This window comes from Salmo salar, chromosome 14 (assembly GCF_965601325.2).
Source record: "Salmo salar chromosome 14, fSalSal1, whole genome shotgun sequence".
NCBI classification, from domain to species: domain Eukaryota; kingdom Metazoa; phylum Chordata; class Actinopteri; order Salmoniformes; family Salmonidae; genus Salmo; species Salmo salar.
Genome location: NC_138304.1, coordinates 72,338,664 through 72,359,713, shown reverse-complemented (window position 1 = coordinate 72,359,713; position 21,050 = coordinate 72,338,664). Strand labels below are relative to the sequence as shown.

The 21,050-nt window shown below is 41.9% G+C and overlaps 1 protein-coding gene and 1 long non-coding RNA gene across 2 annotated transcripts in view; both read left to right on the top strand.

Moving 5' to 3' along the window:
- Nucleotides 1-1,440: 1,440 nt before the first annotated feature.
- The window catches only part of LOC106598527 (chitin synthase chs-2), a 56,625-nt gene continuing 37,015 nt past the window's right edge, over nt 1,441-21,050 (top strand). Inside the window, exons 1-2 of the mRNA XM_082961148.1 lie at nt 1,441-1,740; nt 3,503-3,586. Of these exons, the coding sequence (XP_082817274.1) occupies nt 3,519-3,586 (68 nt within the window). The 5' untranslated portion in view covers nt 1,441-1,740; nt 3,503-3,518. The remainder of the gene's footprint in view (nt 1,741-3,502; nt 3,587-21,050) is intronic.
- On the top strand, nt 10,722-16,355 carry LOC145860378 (uncharacterized). The gene is made up of 3 exons (XR_014380416.1): nt 10,722-11,539; nt 12,449-12,916; nt 13,112-16,355. It is a non-coding gene; the product is annotated as an uncharacterized LOC145860378 (long non-coding RNA).

Sequence of the window (21,050 nt, the reverse complement as noted above, 5' to 3'; positions counted from 1 at the left end):
GTCCTCCACACACGACAATCGTTACAGTGATTGCTTCATTGAGGGAGTAAGTAGTACCAAACATCTCAGTTCTCCCAAAGTGCACCTATTCAATTCTCGGCATGTAGAGGAAATATGGCGCAAACTCATTTTAGCCCATGCATATGCTTTTAAATTTATGGCGACTAGTGAATAATATTATGTGCGCCCTTCAGGAGAAGTGAGTGTTTGTCATTAAACTGAATTGAAATCATGATCATCATTAGTTATTTGTTACACAGACATCTGACCAAATTATGTTAAAATATTTACAGGCCACTCAAAACGACAAATTAAGAGACTACAAATGAAATGCTTCACCCACATTCAAAGTATGTCTACAAGAACAAATATAGCAAAATACTGATTGTTTGCTATTTCAGTTGTCATTGACTGGCATTTCCCCTCATCCCAATTCACATGTCACGTCTACATTGTGTAGAACCTTTCCATTTAACTGCATAGTAGGCCAGCCAACATGGGACAAGTGCTGGGGAAAAAACAGTGACATGCTAGATTAAACATCAAAGTTTGGCAGGATGTCATCCAGAATGTTGAAATTTAAAGCCATGTGCAAGGGGTCAAAGGTCACAATCGGGCAGAATGGGAAGTATCACCAATAACCAGAGACTGGATGCATTAGTAGTATATTTGTAGCTCAAGAGCTAACTTGAGGTGTGTGGGGTGGTAGGGGCTAGTTCCCATCAAATAGAAGGAATGAAGTGACACCTTGTGTAGAATGTCCTTAATAGTTATAACATATGTTGTGGAGTAACAATATAATCCTTGTCTGCAAAAGCCAACTTTTACCTGGGGGCATGCTTTGTAGACCCTTCAAAGGCGTTCCCGATACCTGGTCCCCATGAAGAAAGTCACATGTTAAGATAGTTTAGAAATAGTAGTATTAGTTATGGTGGTGAATTCCCAAAGGAGAGGTTGTGAGTTAAAATCCTTGCAAGAGCATGCCAACTTGCTTTTGTTGCCTTGACAGAACAATGTTGAGGTGGGGTTCCGGAAGGACGTTAGACAGCAAGGTAAATTGGATTATAAAAATAAAACATTTCGGCGCATGTGACAAATACAATATGATTTGTTACACATGAAAACATGTTGTGAACCTGGTGTGACATTAACGAAGCTGTGCTGACACCTAGTGGACATCAAGAGGAACTACACACCACACAAACCTTAAAACAGATGGGATGCTTTACATACGTTGCTCTTTTTTATTAGTTACTAATATATATGTCCAATAAACAGACGTTCAAAAATCGGAATGTAAAGCACAAACGACTGGAAAGTTCTTCAAAAGCAGCTGTAGTGAATCAAGCATCTTGAGGTTACCTGAAATTTAAATGTTCTAATTTATTTAATCTTTAACTAGGCAAGTTGAACTCAACATCGACACAGACACAAGTTAGCTGATATATTTGGGAAACAGGATTAACACAGAGAGAACTTGGCAAAATTACAATGTGTGTTTCTGTAGTACGAGTAGGCTGGTGTATACAGTATCATCGGTAACAATTGTGTACAATCCACCTAGCTAATAAAATACTGGGGCTGGCAGTCATTAGTTACATTTCAACCATAGCGATTCCCTAATTGAGGCGCAACAGAGTTCACCGGCGAATGCAGGTACACCGGAAATAATAACTAAACCAACGAACGAGGAATGGTGGAGGCTACCAGAACGAAGAGACATTTTTCCGAATAAACGTGGTGAGTGAAAAACGTAATTACATAGCTCACTCTCTACCCGGTATCTCATTCTACCGTTATACGACTTTGTATGCGTTGTTTGTTGACAACCTTGATATTTACGAAGTTTTTCGAACGGATTCCTGTTGGAACGTTCCACAAATTATACCCACCTCTATAGCTAATATTTTCATTGAAAACCTTGACAGATCAGTGAAAATGTATAGTGGTTTGAAAAATGTCGTAAAAAGATATAAATCAATCTCCATAACATTACATACTAGCGATTACAACCACGTTGTTTTATTCCATACTTCACTTACCGGGAAAGAGAATGATCGCATGGAATGACGGGTACGTTCCAAGTTGTCTTTTTTGTCGAAGTCATGATGCGCATTTGTGTTGTAGGTCAACATACACAGATTCTGCACAGAATAAGAATATACATTCAAACTGCCTGGAAGAGCGTTTCTTAGATTCATTTAATTTGATATTCTTATATAAACCGAACAACACAGAAAGTAACCTCCCCTGCAGCCGATTGTGTTGACGAGCTGGAACGCGCTCCGCATTACGTTGGGTTGAAGTTGCCCATCTACAGTACCGATCTTGGGTCAGTTTTTTTCGTTATTTTCTCGTACGACTTGGGGAGAGAAAGCAACATCACCCGCAACGGTTTTGATCGGCCAACCAGGGGCGGAAATCGCGGGGGGGACACCCCCCCCCCCCCCCATCCTGGGAAAAATATGAAAAGTCCCCCCCAATATATCACTGAAACATAACTGTCATTTAAATAATATTAATAATACGCAATGAAAGCAATTGTGCTGATTATAGACACTTAATAGCGCGTTTTTAAGTTTCAAAAGATTGCGACCCCCCCCCCCCCCCCCACCCTTTTCCTCACAATGGTTTGATCCACTGGCAAGGTAACAGAGGGGTCGTAGCCACTGTCTGAAAGGCACTCAATGAACATAACTGACGTGAGGTTAATCCAGTCAATCGCGCACACACACTAGCTGAATATGCAGAGCTAGCGCGCAAATATGAACTATTAAGCTAGCTAGTACCTATTCCATTTATGTGGCCTCGTCAAAGATGGAATCTTTGCTATCGTCAATTTATTCCGAGATCAGCATGCAGATGATGTAAGTTAGTGCTTCAAAGTCCCTGTGATAAGGTTAGCGATAAACTGAAATCCAAACTGAACAGAACTACACTCTCTTCTACCATTGTCTTAAATATATTTAATGGACTCGTTGCAAAAGCTAAATTGTCGCAAGGGAACTTTTATTTATTTATTTTATTTAACCCGGGTAGCAAAGATTATAGCAAACTCCACTGAAAATGAATTGGTGCTCGCTAGCTTTGCAAATTCAGCTATTGTTGGAAGCCAGCCAATATGAAACAAACTATTAAAATTACAAAAGGTTGCAGCATATGTTGTGTAAATGGTGAACTCATACAGCTGTCAACTCTTGTCATTTTAATCCGTTTCACATTTGCTAGCTACCTTTTAGATCGAAGCCCAAATAGAATGATAAAAGATAAGATGATAGAAGCCCATCTCCTACTGTAAATAACCTACACACTGTGTGTGTGTAGCCAGCCAGCCAGGTAGAAAAATGGCAGAAAAATAAAAGACGGACATCAGAATATTTTTCAGTACACCAAAACGCAAAGTAAGAACCCTAGTAGCCTAATATCTCAAAGACTAGTTGATAAAATGTTCATAAGAAAGAAATGAAATTCTAATGGAAATGTTTCACAATGATGTCATTAGGCAGAGCAGGCAACAGATGGCACACAGACAGCAGAGTTGGGGACAGATATGCAGGGACAGACTGGCAGAGACAGGGAGTCTCAGGTAAGTTTGAGTCTTTGTTTGGCAACATTATGAAAGGTTCTCCATTTTTTTAACTTGTAAAATAGGAACATAATTGGAAAATGCCATGGATACCCCCAATCTCAACTTAAACTGGTGACTGAACTAAGATTTGTTAAAGGCAATGGTATTGCTGTTGTGAGTAGTTGTGTAGTTTTGGGTACCGGTAGTTAGGAGTACGGCAAACACCTTATTTCTTTGGTTCCTCAATATACATTTACCATATTACAATGTAGGCTATGTGTTACAGCACTACTTTTGGTGTCCCCCTCAGGAATTGCTCTTGAGAAAATTTCATGTAATTGTCCCCCCCAAAGTTGATATCAGATTTTCGCCCCTGCGGCCAACATATGTTTTCTGACTGCAATGAGCTCAACAACACCCCAAAATATTAAGTGAAATCACGCATAGAAAACAGTACTTGCCATTGACAATGTATTTACATTTTCTCTGGCAAAGAACCCAAACAGTGCCATTACTCCAAGTAATCTCTGAACGGTTTCAAAATGCCTACCTGTTGAATATCCTCTTGTCTGCAGCAAATAAATGTATCGGATGAGTGGAGCTGAAGATTAAATACATTTCTTTCAATGGAAAAATCACCCATAAAATACATCTGAAGACAATGTATGTGGGCTGAACATTGGAACCTCGCCAATATTATTGTGTAGACATGACTTAGTCTTAAAGTAACCAAACATTTGTTAATGTTATTTTATTTCTTGTATTTATTTCATTATTACTTTATAGAATTTAGTTTCTTAATTCTATAGTTATATTGTTTGTTGTATAGCCTGTATCTCAGACGACCAGAACCTTAATAACAATCCCCATACTTACGTCACAAACAATATTTACACTAGTTGACACATAGTAGGATACTGACTCTCACTCCACGGTGGTCGTGAATGGGTATGAGGGCTGGACACGCCTCGACCCAGACCCTACTGTTGTCTATTACACATACTAATGCCTCGTTCAGGTGCTATCAGAGTTCTCGGAAATTCATAGTTCCGACTGGGAAATTTCACTTGAATGACCCTTCAAATAGGAATTACAAGTGGGAAATTAGAAAATGATGTTGCCTATCTTATTGGTTTAAGAATTGTTCCGACTTCAAAAGCACTTTAACACAATCATGTCGGAATTACAACTTTGTAACAGCCGTCGAAGGGAGTAGACCAAGGCGCAGCGGGTTGAGTGCTCATAATTAACTTTATTTAGAACACTAAACAAAACAAGAAAAACAAGACAGCCAAACAGTACTGTCAGGTACACGAAACACTGAACAGAAAATAACCACTCACAAACACAATGAGAAAAAAAAAAACCTACTTAAATATAGTCTCTAATCAGAGGCAACGAGATACAGCTGCCTCCAATTAGAGACCAATCCCAAACACTTCCAACCTAGACAACCTAGAATAAACATAGAAATAGACTAACATAGAACATAACCCCGAAACACACAAACCAAACACCCCCTGCCACGCCCTGACCAAACTACAATAACAAATAACCCCTTTTACTGGTCAGGACGTGACAAACTTCCCATTTTCCCATTTCCCACGAGAATGTGAAGCCAGCATAACACTGCATTCAAGTGCTAGTCGATACTAGGAAACTGACATTTCTGACTTGCTAACTGGTCGAACGCGTTACAGTAGCCTAAGTATATAACATGATTGACAGGACCGTAATAATCATAATGGAAAGGCTTTGGAAGTGCCATAAGTGTAAGCCAACATAAATCATTATTTTACATTAACCTGTTTAACATGGAATAAATGCATTATGTTGAAAATTGTGTAATTTAGGCTACACAAAATATGAAATGTGTTATGAAGAAAATCGTGTACTGTTGCCTACACGACAAAAAGGCCTTTCTGATTACAAGTGCACCAGTATCCCAAAGTATTAAGCGAAATCAAGCACAGAAAACAGCATTGGCATTAATAAAACAATTTTTTCACACAAATTAAGTCTCACATAAATGTGTCTTTTCTCAAAAATTCTGTTCTCAAGTCTAAAACAGTACATACAGGCATACAATGACACATTTTAAAACATGGTTAAACAAAGACAACATTTCTGTATATTCATAACGTTTAATTAGCCATAAAGCAGAACCAAAATGAAATATAGACTATCGCGTCTATATGGTTGCTGCAAAGGCTTGTGTGTAGCCTACTGGTTAAATGTGTGTCTTTTCGCACGAATTAAGAAGCACATGAATTCGTGTGTTTTCTCACAAATTGCATTATGTACATGTATGCAAGAATTGAATGTGAGACTGTGTTGCAGCCAATATGTCACGACTGTCGTCGGAATGAGACCAAAGCGCAGCGTGGTATCGTTCCACAATGCATACAATAAACAACAAACCGTGACGAAGAGGTGCTACATGCACTAACTCAAAATAATCTCCCCCAAAACAAAGGTGGGAAAAACAACAACTTAAATATGATCCCATTTAGAGACAACGATGACCAACTGCCACTAATTGGGGATCATACAAAAAAAACAACATAGTGAAACAGAAACTAGAACCAAACAACATAGAAAAATGAAACTAGAATAAACCCCCCAGTCACACCCTGACCTACTCTACCATAGAAAATAAGAGCTCTCTGTGGTCAGGACGTGACACAATACATGTTTCATCAAGGCATATATGGACATTTAGACATGACAATGATGAATACATATAATAAACTTCCAAAGAGTAAAAAAACAAACATGATAAAACATTTTTTTTTTTAATGTGAAATGTTCTATAAAATACCCTAGGCACAATTTCTGTAATTTTCTTTTCAACTAAAATAGCATATTTTATGATGTGGTGGTAATGACATTTCCCCTCGGGTAATTATTATATATTTTTTATTTAACCTTTATTTAAATAAGGCAAGCCAGTTAAGAACAAATTCTTATTTACAATGACGGCCTACAGGTATTTGGGGAAACCGATAAAAATCTTTATTCTTGAATAGTATGGTCTCAGCCACTATTAGTGAAAATATTCAGATAGATAAAAAGCAGTTTCAAGAGGTTCCATTTTGAAAAACATTTAACATCCATATTTGCAAAATCAACCATGAACAAAGACATTCACCGTGAAAGTTGATACAGTACATGTAGGCCATTCGTTTATAGCTTATGCGCACCACTTCGTTCAATTTATCCAATCGGTTATTGTTTTTTTTTGCTCAAACCGCGAGCAACACCTGTCAAATTCAGACATTTCTCTCAAAACACAGGAATTTTGATTCTCACGGGACTAGTACTATCAGAAGACCTTGGAGTTCACCAAAAAACAGTAGGTTATTCTGGTTGGAATTGTTACTCAAATGCCATGTATAAATTACTGACATGGAAGATTCGGACGCGACTAAAATTACAGATGTGGTGTTTTGTGCACATAATTACATTTACCGACCCAGAAAAACGAATCCTGTCTGAATATACATGTGTAATCAATTGTTGTAGCTTGTATTCTTCAAACCAACACGGATTTTGATACAATTTTAAAATCTATTCTAAATTGACTGGTTGCCAGTTCAGAAAAAGTAATATTGGTGTGATAGTTGTGAGGGAACTTTCTGTTAAACCTTACTGATGCTTGTGTACTAAAAAATGTTTCCTTAAGCCTAGTTTCTTAGGCATTAAGGTTGGGATTGTTAAAGAAACTAGATCATATGAGATGGAATTGTGCGTGCATTAGTATAGGCCTGTTGTAACTGTTTTGTGTGTGTTGCATGAGAAGGATGTCCCATTATGTTCTTGGGACACAGCCAAGAGCTGACAGGTGAGACCAACGGTTTCCTGTTAGTCTGAAGGGAAAGAACTGGTTCTTCTTAATTAGGGTTGGGTAGGTTACTTTCTAAATGTAATCTGTTAGTTACTAGTTACCTGTCCAAATTGTAATCAGTAACAGAACTTTTGGATTACCCAAACTGAGTAACGTAATCTGATTACATTCAGTTACTTTTAGATTACAACAACATGTACATCACCAATTGAACGACATCTACTGCAGGGTAAATCAATGTTAAAGTTTACATAGCTGGCCATATATGGAGGTAACATTTTACTTTATGGGTAGGTTATGTAGGCTTCTTCTAACCCATCGCTTTCTACTACATATAATAATAATAATAATAATATTCAGTTATATATTTACATTAAAAACCAAAGTCTATCAGAATTCCAGTCATTCCAATAAATGTTATACCCCTTGTCATCAAGGCAAAGGGTGGCTACTTTGAAGAATCTCAAAAATAAAATGTATTTTTATTTGATTAACACTTTTTTGGTTAATACATGATTCCATATGTGTTAATTCATAGTTTTGATGTCTTCACTTTTATTCTATAATGTAGAAAATAGTAAAAATAAAGAAAAACCCCAAATGCTCACTTTCGCTGGCTACTGGCACACTGGAGAAATGTGCTCTTCACGGATGAATCCCGGTTTCTACTGTACTGGGCAGATGTCAACGTTGTCAACAGAGTGCCCCATGGTGGCGGTGGGGTTATGGTATGGGCAGGCATAAGCTATGGACAACAAACACAATTGCATTTTATCAATGGCAAATTGAATGCACAGAGACACAGTGACGGGATCCTGAGGTCCATTGTTGTGCCATTCCTCTGCTGCCATCACCTCATGTTTCCGCATGATAATGCACAGCCCAATGTAGCGAGGATCTGTACACAATTCCTGGAAGTTGAAAATGTCCCAGTTCTTCCATGGCCTGCATACTGTGGTGGCCAATTTCTGCATTACCAAATGAGGAGAGTTACAAACACACCAGTCCGAGTTAAACTACATCTTTAATACTTAAGATACTTTTACAAAAGCACTTGACCTTCAATAATGCACTCTCTGGAATGAACCAGGAAGGTTTCAACACAATGGCTACTGAGATATTTTATAGCAAATATCCACCCCCCTTTGACATGACAAACCACAGACATTTAGGAACGGTTCACAAAGAAAGACTGTTTAATTTAGAGAGGAGTATCTACAGCCAGATAGCATTCACTATAAATTATCGTTCAGTTTGGTCCCTAATGACGAGGTTCTAATCTCGTCCCTGGTACTTCATAGAACAAAAACACCATTTAATCCAATGGCATATATCAATTGTCAACTCTAGATACTCCCATCTCAAGCAAAACCCCTTCTTGACCCTACTCCTGGACAAGCTCACTGAGGGGAGTGACCTGCGCACAGACATTGTGGAGACAAATAATTGGTTCCCCATTAATCACGCCATCCCTTCACATGGTTTAAGAATAGGTAAAGACATATTCACATATGAAGACAGTTTCAGTCTGTCATCCTCTCTTGCTGATATTCTGCATAGCAACAGAGACATGTAAAAAACAAGTCTGACCTCTCCCCTCTCTGGACCCCAGGTGACTGAGCCCCAGCTAAGGGAAACGTGCAACTGAAAGACACCAGAGTCCAAAGGACACTTTCTAATGACAAGTACCTCACATAAGCATATTATGCAAATAAAACATCTTAATCATCTATGTTACCCAACTAATTCTGATTCATCCACCACAAAACTCACCAGACATGTCACCCATTGAGAATGTTTGGGATGCTTCCTGCTCCCGCCAATATCCAGCAGCTTCGCAGAGCCATTGAAGAGGAGTGGAACAACATTCCACAATCAACAGCCTGATCAACTCTATGCTTAAGAGATGTCGAGCTGCATGAGGCAAATGGTGGTCACACCAGATACTGACTGGTTTTCTGATCCACACCCTTAACTTAAAAAAAGGTATCTGTTGCCAACAGATGCATACAGTTGAAGTCGGAAGTTTACATACACCTTAGACAAATACATTTAAACTCAGTTTTTCACAATTCCTGACATTTAATCCAAGTAAATATTCCCTGTTTTAGGTCAATTAGGATCACCACTTTATTTTAAGAATGTGAAATGTCAGAATAATAGTAGAGAGAATGATTTATTTCAGCTTTTATTTCTTTCATCACATTCCCAGTGGGTCAGAAGTTTACATACACTCAATTAGTATTTGGTAGCTTTGCCTTTAAATTGTTTAACTTGGGTCCAACGTTTCGGGTAGCCTTCCACAATAAGTTGGGTAAATTTTGTCCCATTCCTCCTGACAGAGCTGGTGTCACTGAGTCAGGTTTGTAGGCCTCCTTGCTCGCACACACTTTTTTAGTTCTGCCCACACATTTTCTATGGGATTGAGGTCAGGGCTTTGTGATGGCCACTCCAATACCTTGACTTTGTTGTCCTTAAGGTATTTTGCCACAACTTTGGAAGTATGCTTGGGGTCATTGTCCATTTGGAAGACCCATTTGTGACCAAGCTTTAACTTCCTGACTGATGTCTTGAGATGTTGCTTCAATATATCCACATCATTTTCATCCCTCATGATGCCATCTATTTTGTGAAGTGCACCAGTCCCTCCTGCAGCAAAGCACCCCCACAACATGATGCTTCCACCCCTCGTGCTTCACGGTTGGGATGGTGTTCTTCGGCTTGCAAGCCTCCCCCATTTTCCTCCAAACATAACGATGTTCATTATGGCCAAACAGTTCTATTTTTGTTTCATCAGACCAGAGGACATTTCTCCAAAAAGTGCCATCTTTGTCCCCATGTGCAGTTGCAAACCGTAGTCTTGCTTTTGTATGGCGGTTTTGGAGCAGTGGCTTCTTCCTTGCTGAGCAGCCTTTCAGTTTATGTCGATATAGGACTCGTTTACTGTGGATATAGATACTTTTGTACCTGTTTCCTCCAGCATCTTCACAAGATCCTTTGCTGTTGTTCTGGGATTGATTTGCACTTTCGCCTCAAAGTATGTTCATCTCTAGGAGACAGAACGCGTCTCCTTCCTGAACAGTATGACGGCTGCGTGGTCCCATGGTGTTTATACTTGCATTCTATTGTTTGTACAGATGAACGTGGTACCTTCAGGCATTTGGAAATTGCTCCCAAGGATGAACCAGACTTGTGGAGGTCTACAATCATTTTCTGAGGTCTTGGCTGATTTCTTTTGATTTTCCTGTGATGTCAAGCAAAGAGGCACTGAGTTTGAAGGTAGGCCTTGAAATACATCCACAGGTACACCTCCATTGATTCAAATTATGTCAATTAGCCTATCGGAAGCTTCTAAAGCCATAACATTTTCTGGAATTTTCCAAGCTGTTTATATGCACAGTCAACTTAGTTTATGTAAACTTCTGACCCACTGGAAATGTGATACAGTGAAATAATTGGAAAAATGACTTGTGTCATGCACAAAGTAGATGTCCTAACCGACTTGCCAAAACTATAGTTTGTTAACAATAAATTGTGGAGTGGTTGAAAAACGAGTTTAAATGACTCCAACCTAAGTCTATGTAAACTTCTGACTTCAACTGTATCTGTATTCTTCAGGCCATACAAACGCTCCACACCGCGTGGCCGCTGCCACTCTAACCTGGTGGTCCCAGCGCGCACGACCCACGTGGAGTTCCAGGTCTCCGGCAGCCTCTGGAACTGCCGGTCTGCGGCCAACAAGGCTGAGTTCATCTCAGCCTATGCTACCCTCCAGTCCCTAGACTTCCTGGCGCTGACGGAAACATGGATTACCACAGATAACACTGCTACTCCTACTGCTCTCTCCTCGTCTGCCTACGTGTTCTCGCATACCCCTAGAGCATCGAGCCAGCGGGGTGGTGGCACTGGAATCCTCATCTCTCCCAAGTGGACATTCTCTCTTTCTTCCCTGACCCATCTGTCTATCTCCTCATTTGAATTCCATGCTGTCACAGTTACCAGCCCTTTCAAGCTTAACATCCTTATCATTTATCGCCCTCCAGGTTCCCTTGGAGAGTTCATCAATGAGCTTGACGTCTTGATAAGTTCCTTTCCTGAGGATGGCTCACCTCTCACAGTTCTGGGTGACTTTAACCTCCCCACGTCTACCTTTGACTCATTCCTCTCTGCCTCCTTCTTTCCACTCCTCTCCTCTTTTGACCTCACCCTCTCACCTTCCCCCCTACTCACAAGGCAGGCAATACGCTTGACCTCATCTTTACTAGATTACTAGACCTCATCTTCCACTAATCTCATTGCAACTCCCCTCCAAGTCTCCGACCACTACCTTGTATCCTTTTCCCTCTCGCTCTCATCCAACACTTCTCACTCTGCCCCTACTCGGATGGTAATGCGCCGTCCCAACCTTCGCTCTCTCTCTCCCGCTACTCTCTCCTCTTCCATCCTATCATCTCTTCCCTCTGCTCAAACCTTCTCCAACCTATCTCCTGATTCTGCCTCCTCAACCCTCCTCTCTTCCCTCTCTGCATCCTTTGATTTCCTCTGTCCCCTATCCTCCAGGCCGGCTCGGTCCTCCCCTCCTGCTCCGTGGCTCGACGACTCACTGCGAGCTCACAGAACAGGGCTCCGGGCAGCCGAGCGGAAATGGAGGAAAACTCGCCTACCTGCGGACCTGGCATCCTTTCACTCCCTCCTCTCTACATTTTCCTCTTCTGTCTCTGCTGCTAAAGCCACTTTCTACCACTCTAAACTCCAAGCATCTGCCTCTAACCCTAGGAAGCTCTTTGCTACCTTCTCCTCCCCCCCCCCCCTCCCTCTCTGCGGATGACTTTGTCAACCATTTTGAAAAGAAGGTTGACGACATCCGATCCTCGTTTGCTAAGTCAAACGACACCGCTGGTCCTGCTCACACTGCCCTACCCTGTGCTTTGACCTCTTTCTCCCCTCTCTCTCCAGATGAAATCTTGCGTCTTGTGACGGCCGGCCGCCCAACAACCTGCCCACTTGACCCTATCCCCTCCTCTCTTCTCCAGACCATTTCCGGAGACCTTCTCACCTCGCTCATCAACTCATCCTTGACTGCTGGCTACGTCCCTTCCGTCTTCAAGAGAACGAGAGTTGCACCCCTTCTGAAAAAACCTACACTCGATCCCTCCGATGTCAACAACTACAGACCAGTATCCCTTCTTTCCTTTCTCTCAAACTCTTGAACGTGCGTCCTTGGCCAGCTCTCTTGCTATCTCTCTCAGAATGACCTTCTTGATCCTAATCAGTCAGGTTTCAAGACTGGGCATTCAACTGAGACTGCTCTTCTCTGTGTCACGGAGGCTCTCCGCACTGCTAAAGCTAACTCTCTCTCCTCTGCTCTCATCCTTCTAGACCTATCTGCTGCCTTTGATACTGTGAACCATCAGATCCTCCTCTCCACCCTCTCCGAGCTGGGCATCTCCGGCGTGGCCCACGCCTGGATTGCGTCCTACCTGACAGGTCGCTCCTACCAGGTGGCGTGGCGAGAATCTGTCTCCGCACCATGTGCTCGCACCACTGGTGTCCCCCAGGGCTCTGTTCTAGGCCCTCTCCTATTCTCGCTATACACCAAGTCACTTGGCTCTGTCATATCCTCACATGGTCTCTCATATCATTGCTATGCAGATGACACACAATTAATCTTCTCCTTTCCCCCTTCTGACAACCAGGTGGCAAATCGCATCTCTGCATGTCTGGCAGACATATCAGTGTGGATGACGGATCACCACCTCAAGCTGAACCTCGGGCAAGACGGAGCTGCTCTTCCTCCCGGGGAAGGACTGCCCGTTCCATGATCTCGCCATCACGGTTGACAACTCCCTTGTGTCCTCCTCCCAGAGCGCTAAGAGCCTCGGCGTGACCCTGGACAACACCCTGTCGTTCTCCACTAACATCATGGCGGTGACCCGATCCTGTAGGTTCATGCTCTACAACATTCGCAGAGTACGACCCTGCCTCACACAGGAAGCGGCGCAGGTCCTAATCCAGGCACTTGTCATCTCCCGTCTGGATTACTGCAACTCGTTGTTGGCTGGGCTCCCTGCCTGTGCCATTAAACCCTACAACTCATCCAGAACGCCGCAGCCCGTCTGGTGTTCAACCTTCCCAAGTTCTCTCACGTCACCCCGCTCCTCCGCTCTCTCCACTGGCTTCCAGTCGAAGCTCGCATCCGCTACAAGACCATGGTGCTTGCCTACGGAGCTGTGAGGGGAACGGCACCTCCGTACCTTCAGGCTCTGATCAGGCCCTACACCCAAACAAGGGCACTGCGTTCATCCACCTCTGGCCTGCTCGCCTCCCTACCTCTGAGGAAGCACAGTTCCCGCTCTGCCCAGTCAAAACTGTTCGCCGCTCTGGCACCCCAATGGTGGAACAAGCTCCCTCACGACGCCAGGACAGCGGAGTGAATCACCACCTTCCGGAGACACCTGAAACCCCACCTCTTTAAGGAATACCTGGGATAGGATAAAGTAATCCTTCTAACCCCCCCCCTTAAAAGATTCAGATGCACTATTGTAAAGTGGTTGTTCCACTGGATATCATAAGGTGAATGCACCAATTTGTAAGTCGCTCTGGATAAGAGCGTCTGCTAAATGACTTAAATGTAAATGTAAAATGTAAATGTATTCCCAGTCATGTGAAATCCATAGATTAGGTCCTAATGAATTTACTTCAGCTGACTGATTTTCTTATATGAACTGTAATTCAGTAACGTCTTTGAAATTGTTGTATGTTGCGTTTTATATTTTTGTTCAGTGTATGGCATGTAATGCCAATGCAGCCATAGGCCTACAGCAGTGGTTCCCAACTCCAGTCCTTGAGTCCCCCCACGCAGGCATACATTTTTGTTGTAGCCCCGGACAAACATAGCTGATTCAACTTACAGTGCATTCGGAAAGTATTCAGATCCCTTCACTTTTCCACATTTTGTTCCATTACAGCCTTATTCTAAAATGTATTAAATTGTTTTGTATTCTCATTAATCTACACCCAATACCCCAGAATGTCAAAACAAATACAGGTTTTTAGACATTTTTGCAAATGTTTTAAAAATGTAAAAAACTGAAATATTACATTTACATAAGTATTCAGACCCTTTACTCAGTACTTTGTTGAAGCACCTTTGGCAGCGATTACAGCCTCGAGTCTTCTTGGGTATGATGCTACAAGCTTGGCACACCTGTATTTGGGGAGTTTCTCCCATTCTTCTCTGCAGATGCTCTCAAGCTGTCAGGTTGGATGGTGAGCGTTGCTGCACAGCAATTTTCAGGTCTCTCCAGAGATGTTCGATTGGGTTCAATTCCGGGCTCTGGCTGGGCAACTCAAGGCCATACAGAGACTTGAACCGAAGCCACTCCTGCATTGTCTTGGCTGTGTGCTTAAAGTCGTTGTCCCGTTTGAAGGTGAACCTTCGCTCCAGTCTGAGGTCCTGAGCGCTCTGGAGCAGGTTTTCATCAAGGATCTCACTGTACTTTGCTCCATTTATCTTTCCCTCGATCCTGACTAGTCTCCTAGTCCCTGCTGCTGAAAAACATCCCCACAGCATGATGCTGCCACCACCATGCTTCACCGTAGAGATGGTGCCAGGTTTCCTCTAGACGTTAAGCTTGGCATTCAGGCCAAAGTGTTAAATCTTTGTTTCATCAGACCAGAGGACCTTGTTTCTCATGGTCTGAGAGTCTTTTAGGTGCCTTTTGTCAAAGTCAAAGCGAGCTGTCATATGCCTTTTACTGAGGAGTGGCTTCCGTCTGGCCACTCTACCATAATGGCGTGATTGGTGGAGTGCTGCAGAGATGGTAGTCCTTCTGGAAGGTTCTCCCATCTCCACAGAGGAACTCTGAAGCTCTTGTCAGAGTGACCATTGGGTTCTTGGGCATCTCCCTGACCAAGGTCCTTCTCCCCCGATTGCTCAGCTTGGCCGGGTGGCCAGCTCTAGGAAGAGTCTTGGTGGTTCCAAACTTCTTCCATTTAAGAATGATGTAGGCCACATTTCTCTTGCAAACCTTCAATGCTGCAGAAATGTTTTGGTACCCTTCCTCAGATCTGCACCTTGACACAATCCTGTCTCGGAGCTCTACGGACAATTCCTTCGACCACATGGCTTGGTTTTTGCTCTGACATGCACTGTCAAGTGTGGAACCTTATATAGACAGGTGTATGCCTTACCAAATCATGTCCAATCATTTGAATTTACCACAGGTGGACTCCAATCAAGTTGTAGAAACATCAAGGATGATCAATGGAAACAGGATGCACCTGAGCTCAATTACGAGTCTCATAGCAAAAGGTCTGAATACTTATGTAAATAAGGTATTTCTGTTTTAAATAAATGTACAAAAATGGCTAAACCTGTTTTCACTTTGTCATTATGGTGTATTGTGTGTAGATAGATGCATTCAAAAAAAATCTATATTAACATAACAAAATGTGGAAAAAGTCAAGCGGTCTGAAGGCGCTCTACTCAAATGGCACAACAGAATTATTCAGATTGATCAAAGCACAGCATATGACAACCATCTCATATAACTGAGGGATGTCTCCTTTCATATCTGAAAACGGACAAAGTAGTAGGAGTAGAAACTAATGCTGCTGCAGCTTTGCTCATCTTCTCAGTGGGAATCCAGTCGACATGGGTCTTGGCAGCTGGTGAACCTACAGTAGTGCATAAACAAATGAAAAGCACACCCGATGTTAGAATAGCACTTTTCGGGTCACCTATTCCATCAGGGCTCTTAATTGTTTGGTTGTGTTTAATTCAGGTGTTTTAGTGTCATATAAATATTACATCTATGGTTGGGCTGGAACAACTAATTAGACAACCTGCTCTGTTAACTATCCCATTAAGGTCTTTGTCTTATGCTGTAATCTCCATACATTTTCCATCCTCTCATGAATAAAGTTCTCAACAAATTATCATTGGGTTATCTTATGAATGAATGATAATCATTGGAGGTTTTTTGGACAATAATGTCCTCCAGGCTATATGGACGTACAATTTGTACAATTTGCATCTCCCCTTTTCATGGTCATAGATAGAAGGGATCCAGCTTTTGTCAAATTAACATCATATTTGACATTTAGTAGCAGATGAGAATTTAAGCTACATGTTAGTAGAATTAGGTTAAGGATAGGAAAAGGGTAAGTCTTAGCTAAAATGCAAAGAAAAAAAAAACTTTTGATATTAATTTGACAAAATGTGGAGCCCTTTTTGCCAAGGCTCATTTACATAGGCCTAGACTACATGGTTGCGTTCAAGACAATGTTGTTTTTATTGTTGTCAGCCTAGGCTACCATCGTATTAAAGAAGATTCTGCTAATGTCTCCAGTCATATAAAGTGTAGTAGAATTGTATGTCACGTTTATCAAAGGCCACATTTTTCCTGTGCAAAGGAAAGAAACGTCTCTGATATAGCCTATAAACCTATGCCACTATGTGCTCATTAATAACCAAAATTTATCCAATCTACTCACCACATTAGGAATAGTAGGCTTACATTAGTCTGCAAATGGTATGACAGAGGCATGCAATCATCCTGTTATAAATGTGGATTTTTATGGTGAAATATAGCTTCCCCAAAACTTAAAACTCACGCGACACATGCGAATTGTATAGACTACAAGCTATCTAGCTAATTTAGTGTTGTTAACACCTGGTTAGTAGAAAAGCTAAACTAAACTCTAAATCGATTAGTCTTGATTTACCAGTGATGTAATGATCGTAGCAGACCTTGTACTGACAGCTGTCTGGGTTCTGGTCTTTACGGGCAGAAATGTTTCTTCGCCTTTCTTACAGCTCTCCAGTCTCATCTCATTGGTGTCACCAATGGTGTTTTTCATCTTCTTCTATGATATCATGGCGGTCCGCAGACAATTGTTTAAGTGCATGCTGCTACCTACTGTGCTGGAATGTATGATAATTCTGTACTACCATGAAATTCTAAACCAATTAAATCCCTAACTTCTACTACACCCTCCCCCCAAAACCCCTCCCCAACCCCATTAAACTTTATATCATGCTGAAATACTCTCCCTTAGGATTGTTCAGCATGTCAACAACATTTCAATAGTAACATCTGTTACCCCCAATATCTCTTTTGCTGTCTCCACAATAACCTTTATCCTGGCATTTCTGCTTTCCACAACCCGAGTCGTATTGATAACCTTACCAATAAAAGCTATATAGTCAACTTTATTCATTATCAAAGTGTCCTTTGACACCACACATTCATAACAAGATTTCTTAACAGGCCTCGAAACCACGCCAGGTCCATCAGAAGCACCAGCCCAGACAGTAGGTCCACTTACTACATGTACATCCATGTAAGCTCCATCAGTCCAAACTGTAGTTCTACCAATTTGCTTTACGGTCTTTGCATACGATACATCATGACTGATCCTATATCTCTCAGTAGAGATCGACCGATTAATCGGCAGGGCCGATTTCAAGATTTCATAACAATCGGTAATATGCATTTTTGGACGCCGATTATGGCCGATTACATTGCATTCCATGAGGAAACTGCGTGGCAGGCTGACCAGATGTTACGCAAGTGCAGCAAGGAGCCAAGGTAAGTTGCTAGCTAGCATTTAAACTTATCTTATAAAAAACAATCAATCTTCACATAATCACTAGTTAACTACACATGGTTGATGATATTACTAGGTTAACTAGCTTGTCCTGCATTGCATATAGTCACTGCGGTGCCTGTTCATTTTTTATCGAATCCTACTTCGCCAGCCTAACTTTGCCAAATGGGGGATGATTTAACAAAAGCGCATTCGCGAAAAAAGCACAATCATTGTATGAATGTACCTAACCATAAACATCAATGCCTTTCTTAAAATCAATACACAGAAGTATATTTTTTTAAATCTGCATATTTAGTTAAATGAAATTCATGTTAGCAGGCAATATTAAACTAGGGAAATTGTGTCACTTGCGTTCATTGCTTGCAGAGTCAGGGTATATGCAACAGTTTGGGCAGCCTGGCTCGTTGCGAACTAATTTGCCAGCATTTTACATAATTATGACATAACATTGAAGCTTGTGCAATGTTACAGCAATATTTAGACTTAGGGTTGCCGCCCGTTCGATAAAATTCGGAACAGTTCCGTCTTTCACTGAAAGAATAAACGTTTTGTTTTCGAAATGACAGTGTCCGGATTTGACCATATTAATGACCAACGGCTCGAATTTCTGTGTTTATTATATGTGGCAAACCTCTTCAAAGTTAGGAGCGTTTGTCACAAATTAAGTGGGAAACTGTCACCAAAGTCAGCACAGAATGAAAGTTATTTCGAACATGACAGTACCTGTGGGTTTGTTAATCTGTCCTGGTCCACCCAGGCCCGCAGGTTAAGGTCAAGGATAGCAGGGTTCGGTACACAAATCTGGTTCTCGGTAGGTCCAGGTCTAAACGCCAACAGGTAAGTCCAAAACAGTCCAGCTCGTACACGGTAAATCCAGCCAATGTAGATTGTCTCTTTCTCTATGGTTCATAGATCCTTCCCGCCCTCTCTCTCTCTTCCTGGTTTTTCTTGACCCTTTATCTGTGGGGTCGGCTCCACCTTCTGAGGGTTCCCCTTGCTTCTGGGAATTGTAGATTTGGCAGTCGGCCATTTGGTGATCTGTAGTTCTGATCGGGGTGGCCATTTTAGTGATCGGGCAGAGCCCGTTTATTAGTTCTGCCCTCACATATCTGCCATTTATCACTCGACCCCCTTCTTTGCCACACATCTCCCCCCTAGATCTGACCCCCTAGGTCGGGCTACCGCAGCAAAATATGTGTGCATGCGGGATAACCCATCCACATTTCCCATTTCCTTTCCTGCTCTGTGTTTCAAGTCAAAGTGAAACGGTTGGAGACTCAAAAACCACCGCATCACCCGAGCATTCTTCCCTTTAGCCCTATGCATCCAGGTGAGTGGTGCATGGTCACTGATGAGGGTGAAGTGGCGCCCCAGCAGGTAGTATTTCAGGCTTTCCAGAGCCCACTTTACTGCCAGCGCCTCTTCCTCAACAACTGAGTAGTTGGTTTCCCGTGGTTCCAGCTTCCTGCATAAAAACAGGATGGGGTGTTCCACCCCTTCTACCTCTTGGGACAGCACTGCTCCCAAGCCGACCTCTGAGGCATCCGTCTGAACCACAAACTCTCTCTCAAAGTCTGGTACCACCAGCACTGGATTACAGCAGATGGCCTCCTGTAATGTCCTAAATGCTTTGGTTGCCCTTTCATCCCACTTGACCATGTTTGGCCCTCTGGCTCTAGTCATGTCGGTGAGTGGGGCGGCCACTGTCGCATAACTTGGGATGAACTTCCGGTAGTACCCGGTCAGCCCTAGGAAGGCTCGAACCTTCTTCTTATTTACTGGTTTCGGCCATTCTCTAAGTGCCTCCACCTTCTTACGTTAGGGTTTGATTAATCCTCTTCCCACTGTGTATCCCAGATACTCCGTTTCCTCCACAGAAAATAACTGTGGTGATGAATCAACTAGTTTTAGGCACAGTTGTCATGCAGTTTGAGGTAGCCACATGGCTGTTGTCGTCGGGAGAATTAAAGCGTTGGTCGTCCAACATGGCTGCCAGGAAGCGGAACATTCCAATTAAATTAAAAGGGCATTAAATTGTAACATATAGTCCATAAACCAGGGGTCACGGTTGTCATCTGGAATGGAGGACCAAAACGCAGCAGGAATGTGGATGCTCATCTTGTAGTTTATTTTAACTAAAAAAGAACACCAAAATAACAAACAGACTATCACCAAAACAGTCTTGTCATGTATAGACACACAAAACAAGAGACAATCTCCCACAACACTAAACCAAACAATTACCCATATATAGGACTCTCAATCAGAGGCAACGAGAAAGCACCTGAATCCAATTGAGAGTCCAACCCCCATCAACCTAAACATAGACATACAACAAACCAGAAAGAACATAACCCGGAAATAATAAATCAAATGCCCTACTAAATAAACCACCACCCCGAACCACAAAAAAACAAATACCCTCTGCCACGTCCTGACCAAACTACAATAACAAATAACCGTTATACTGGTCAGGACGTGACACCAGGTCCCCAAATAGTGGCTATGAGCCCAAGAGTGTCCTGAAATGTCATCAGCTTCCGGAATGGGGCTTATTGATAAAGATGAATAAGTTGTTTTAGTCTACAGTACACAGCAGTTACTGACCAAGCTAACTAGGGAGCTAGGGAGATATACTTGTTAAAAGGTTTTCATAAATGTGGCGAAGATTAAATACATTTCTTTCAATGGAAAAATCACCCATAAAATACATCTGAAGACAATGTATGTGGGCTGAACATTGGAACCTCGCCAATATTATTGTGTAGACATGACTTAGTCTTAAAGTAACCAAACATTTGTTAATGTTATTTTATTTCTTGTATTTATTTCATTATTACTTTATAGAATTTAGTTTCTTAATTCTATAGTTATATTGTTTGTTGTATAGCCTGTATCTCAGACGACCAGAACCTTAATAACAATCCCCATACTTACGTCACAAACAATATTTACACTAGTTGACACATAGTAGGATACTGACTCTCACTCCACGGTGGTCGTGAATGGGTATGAGGG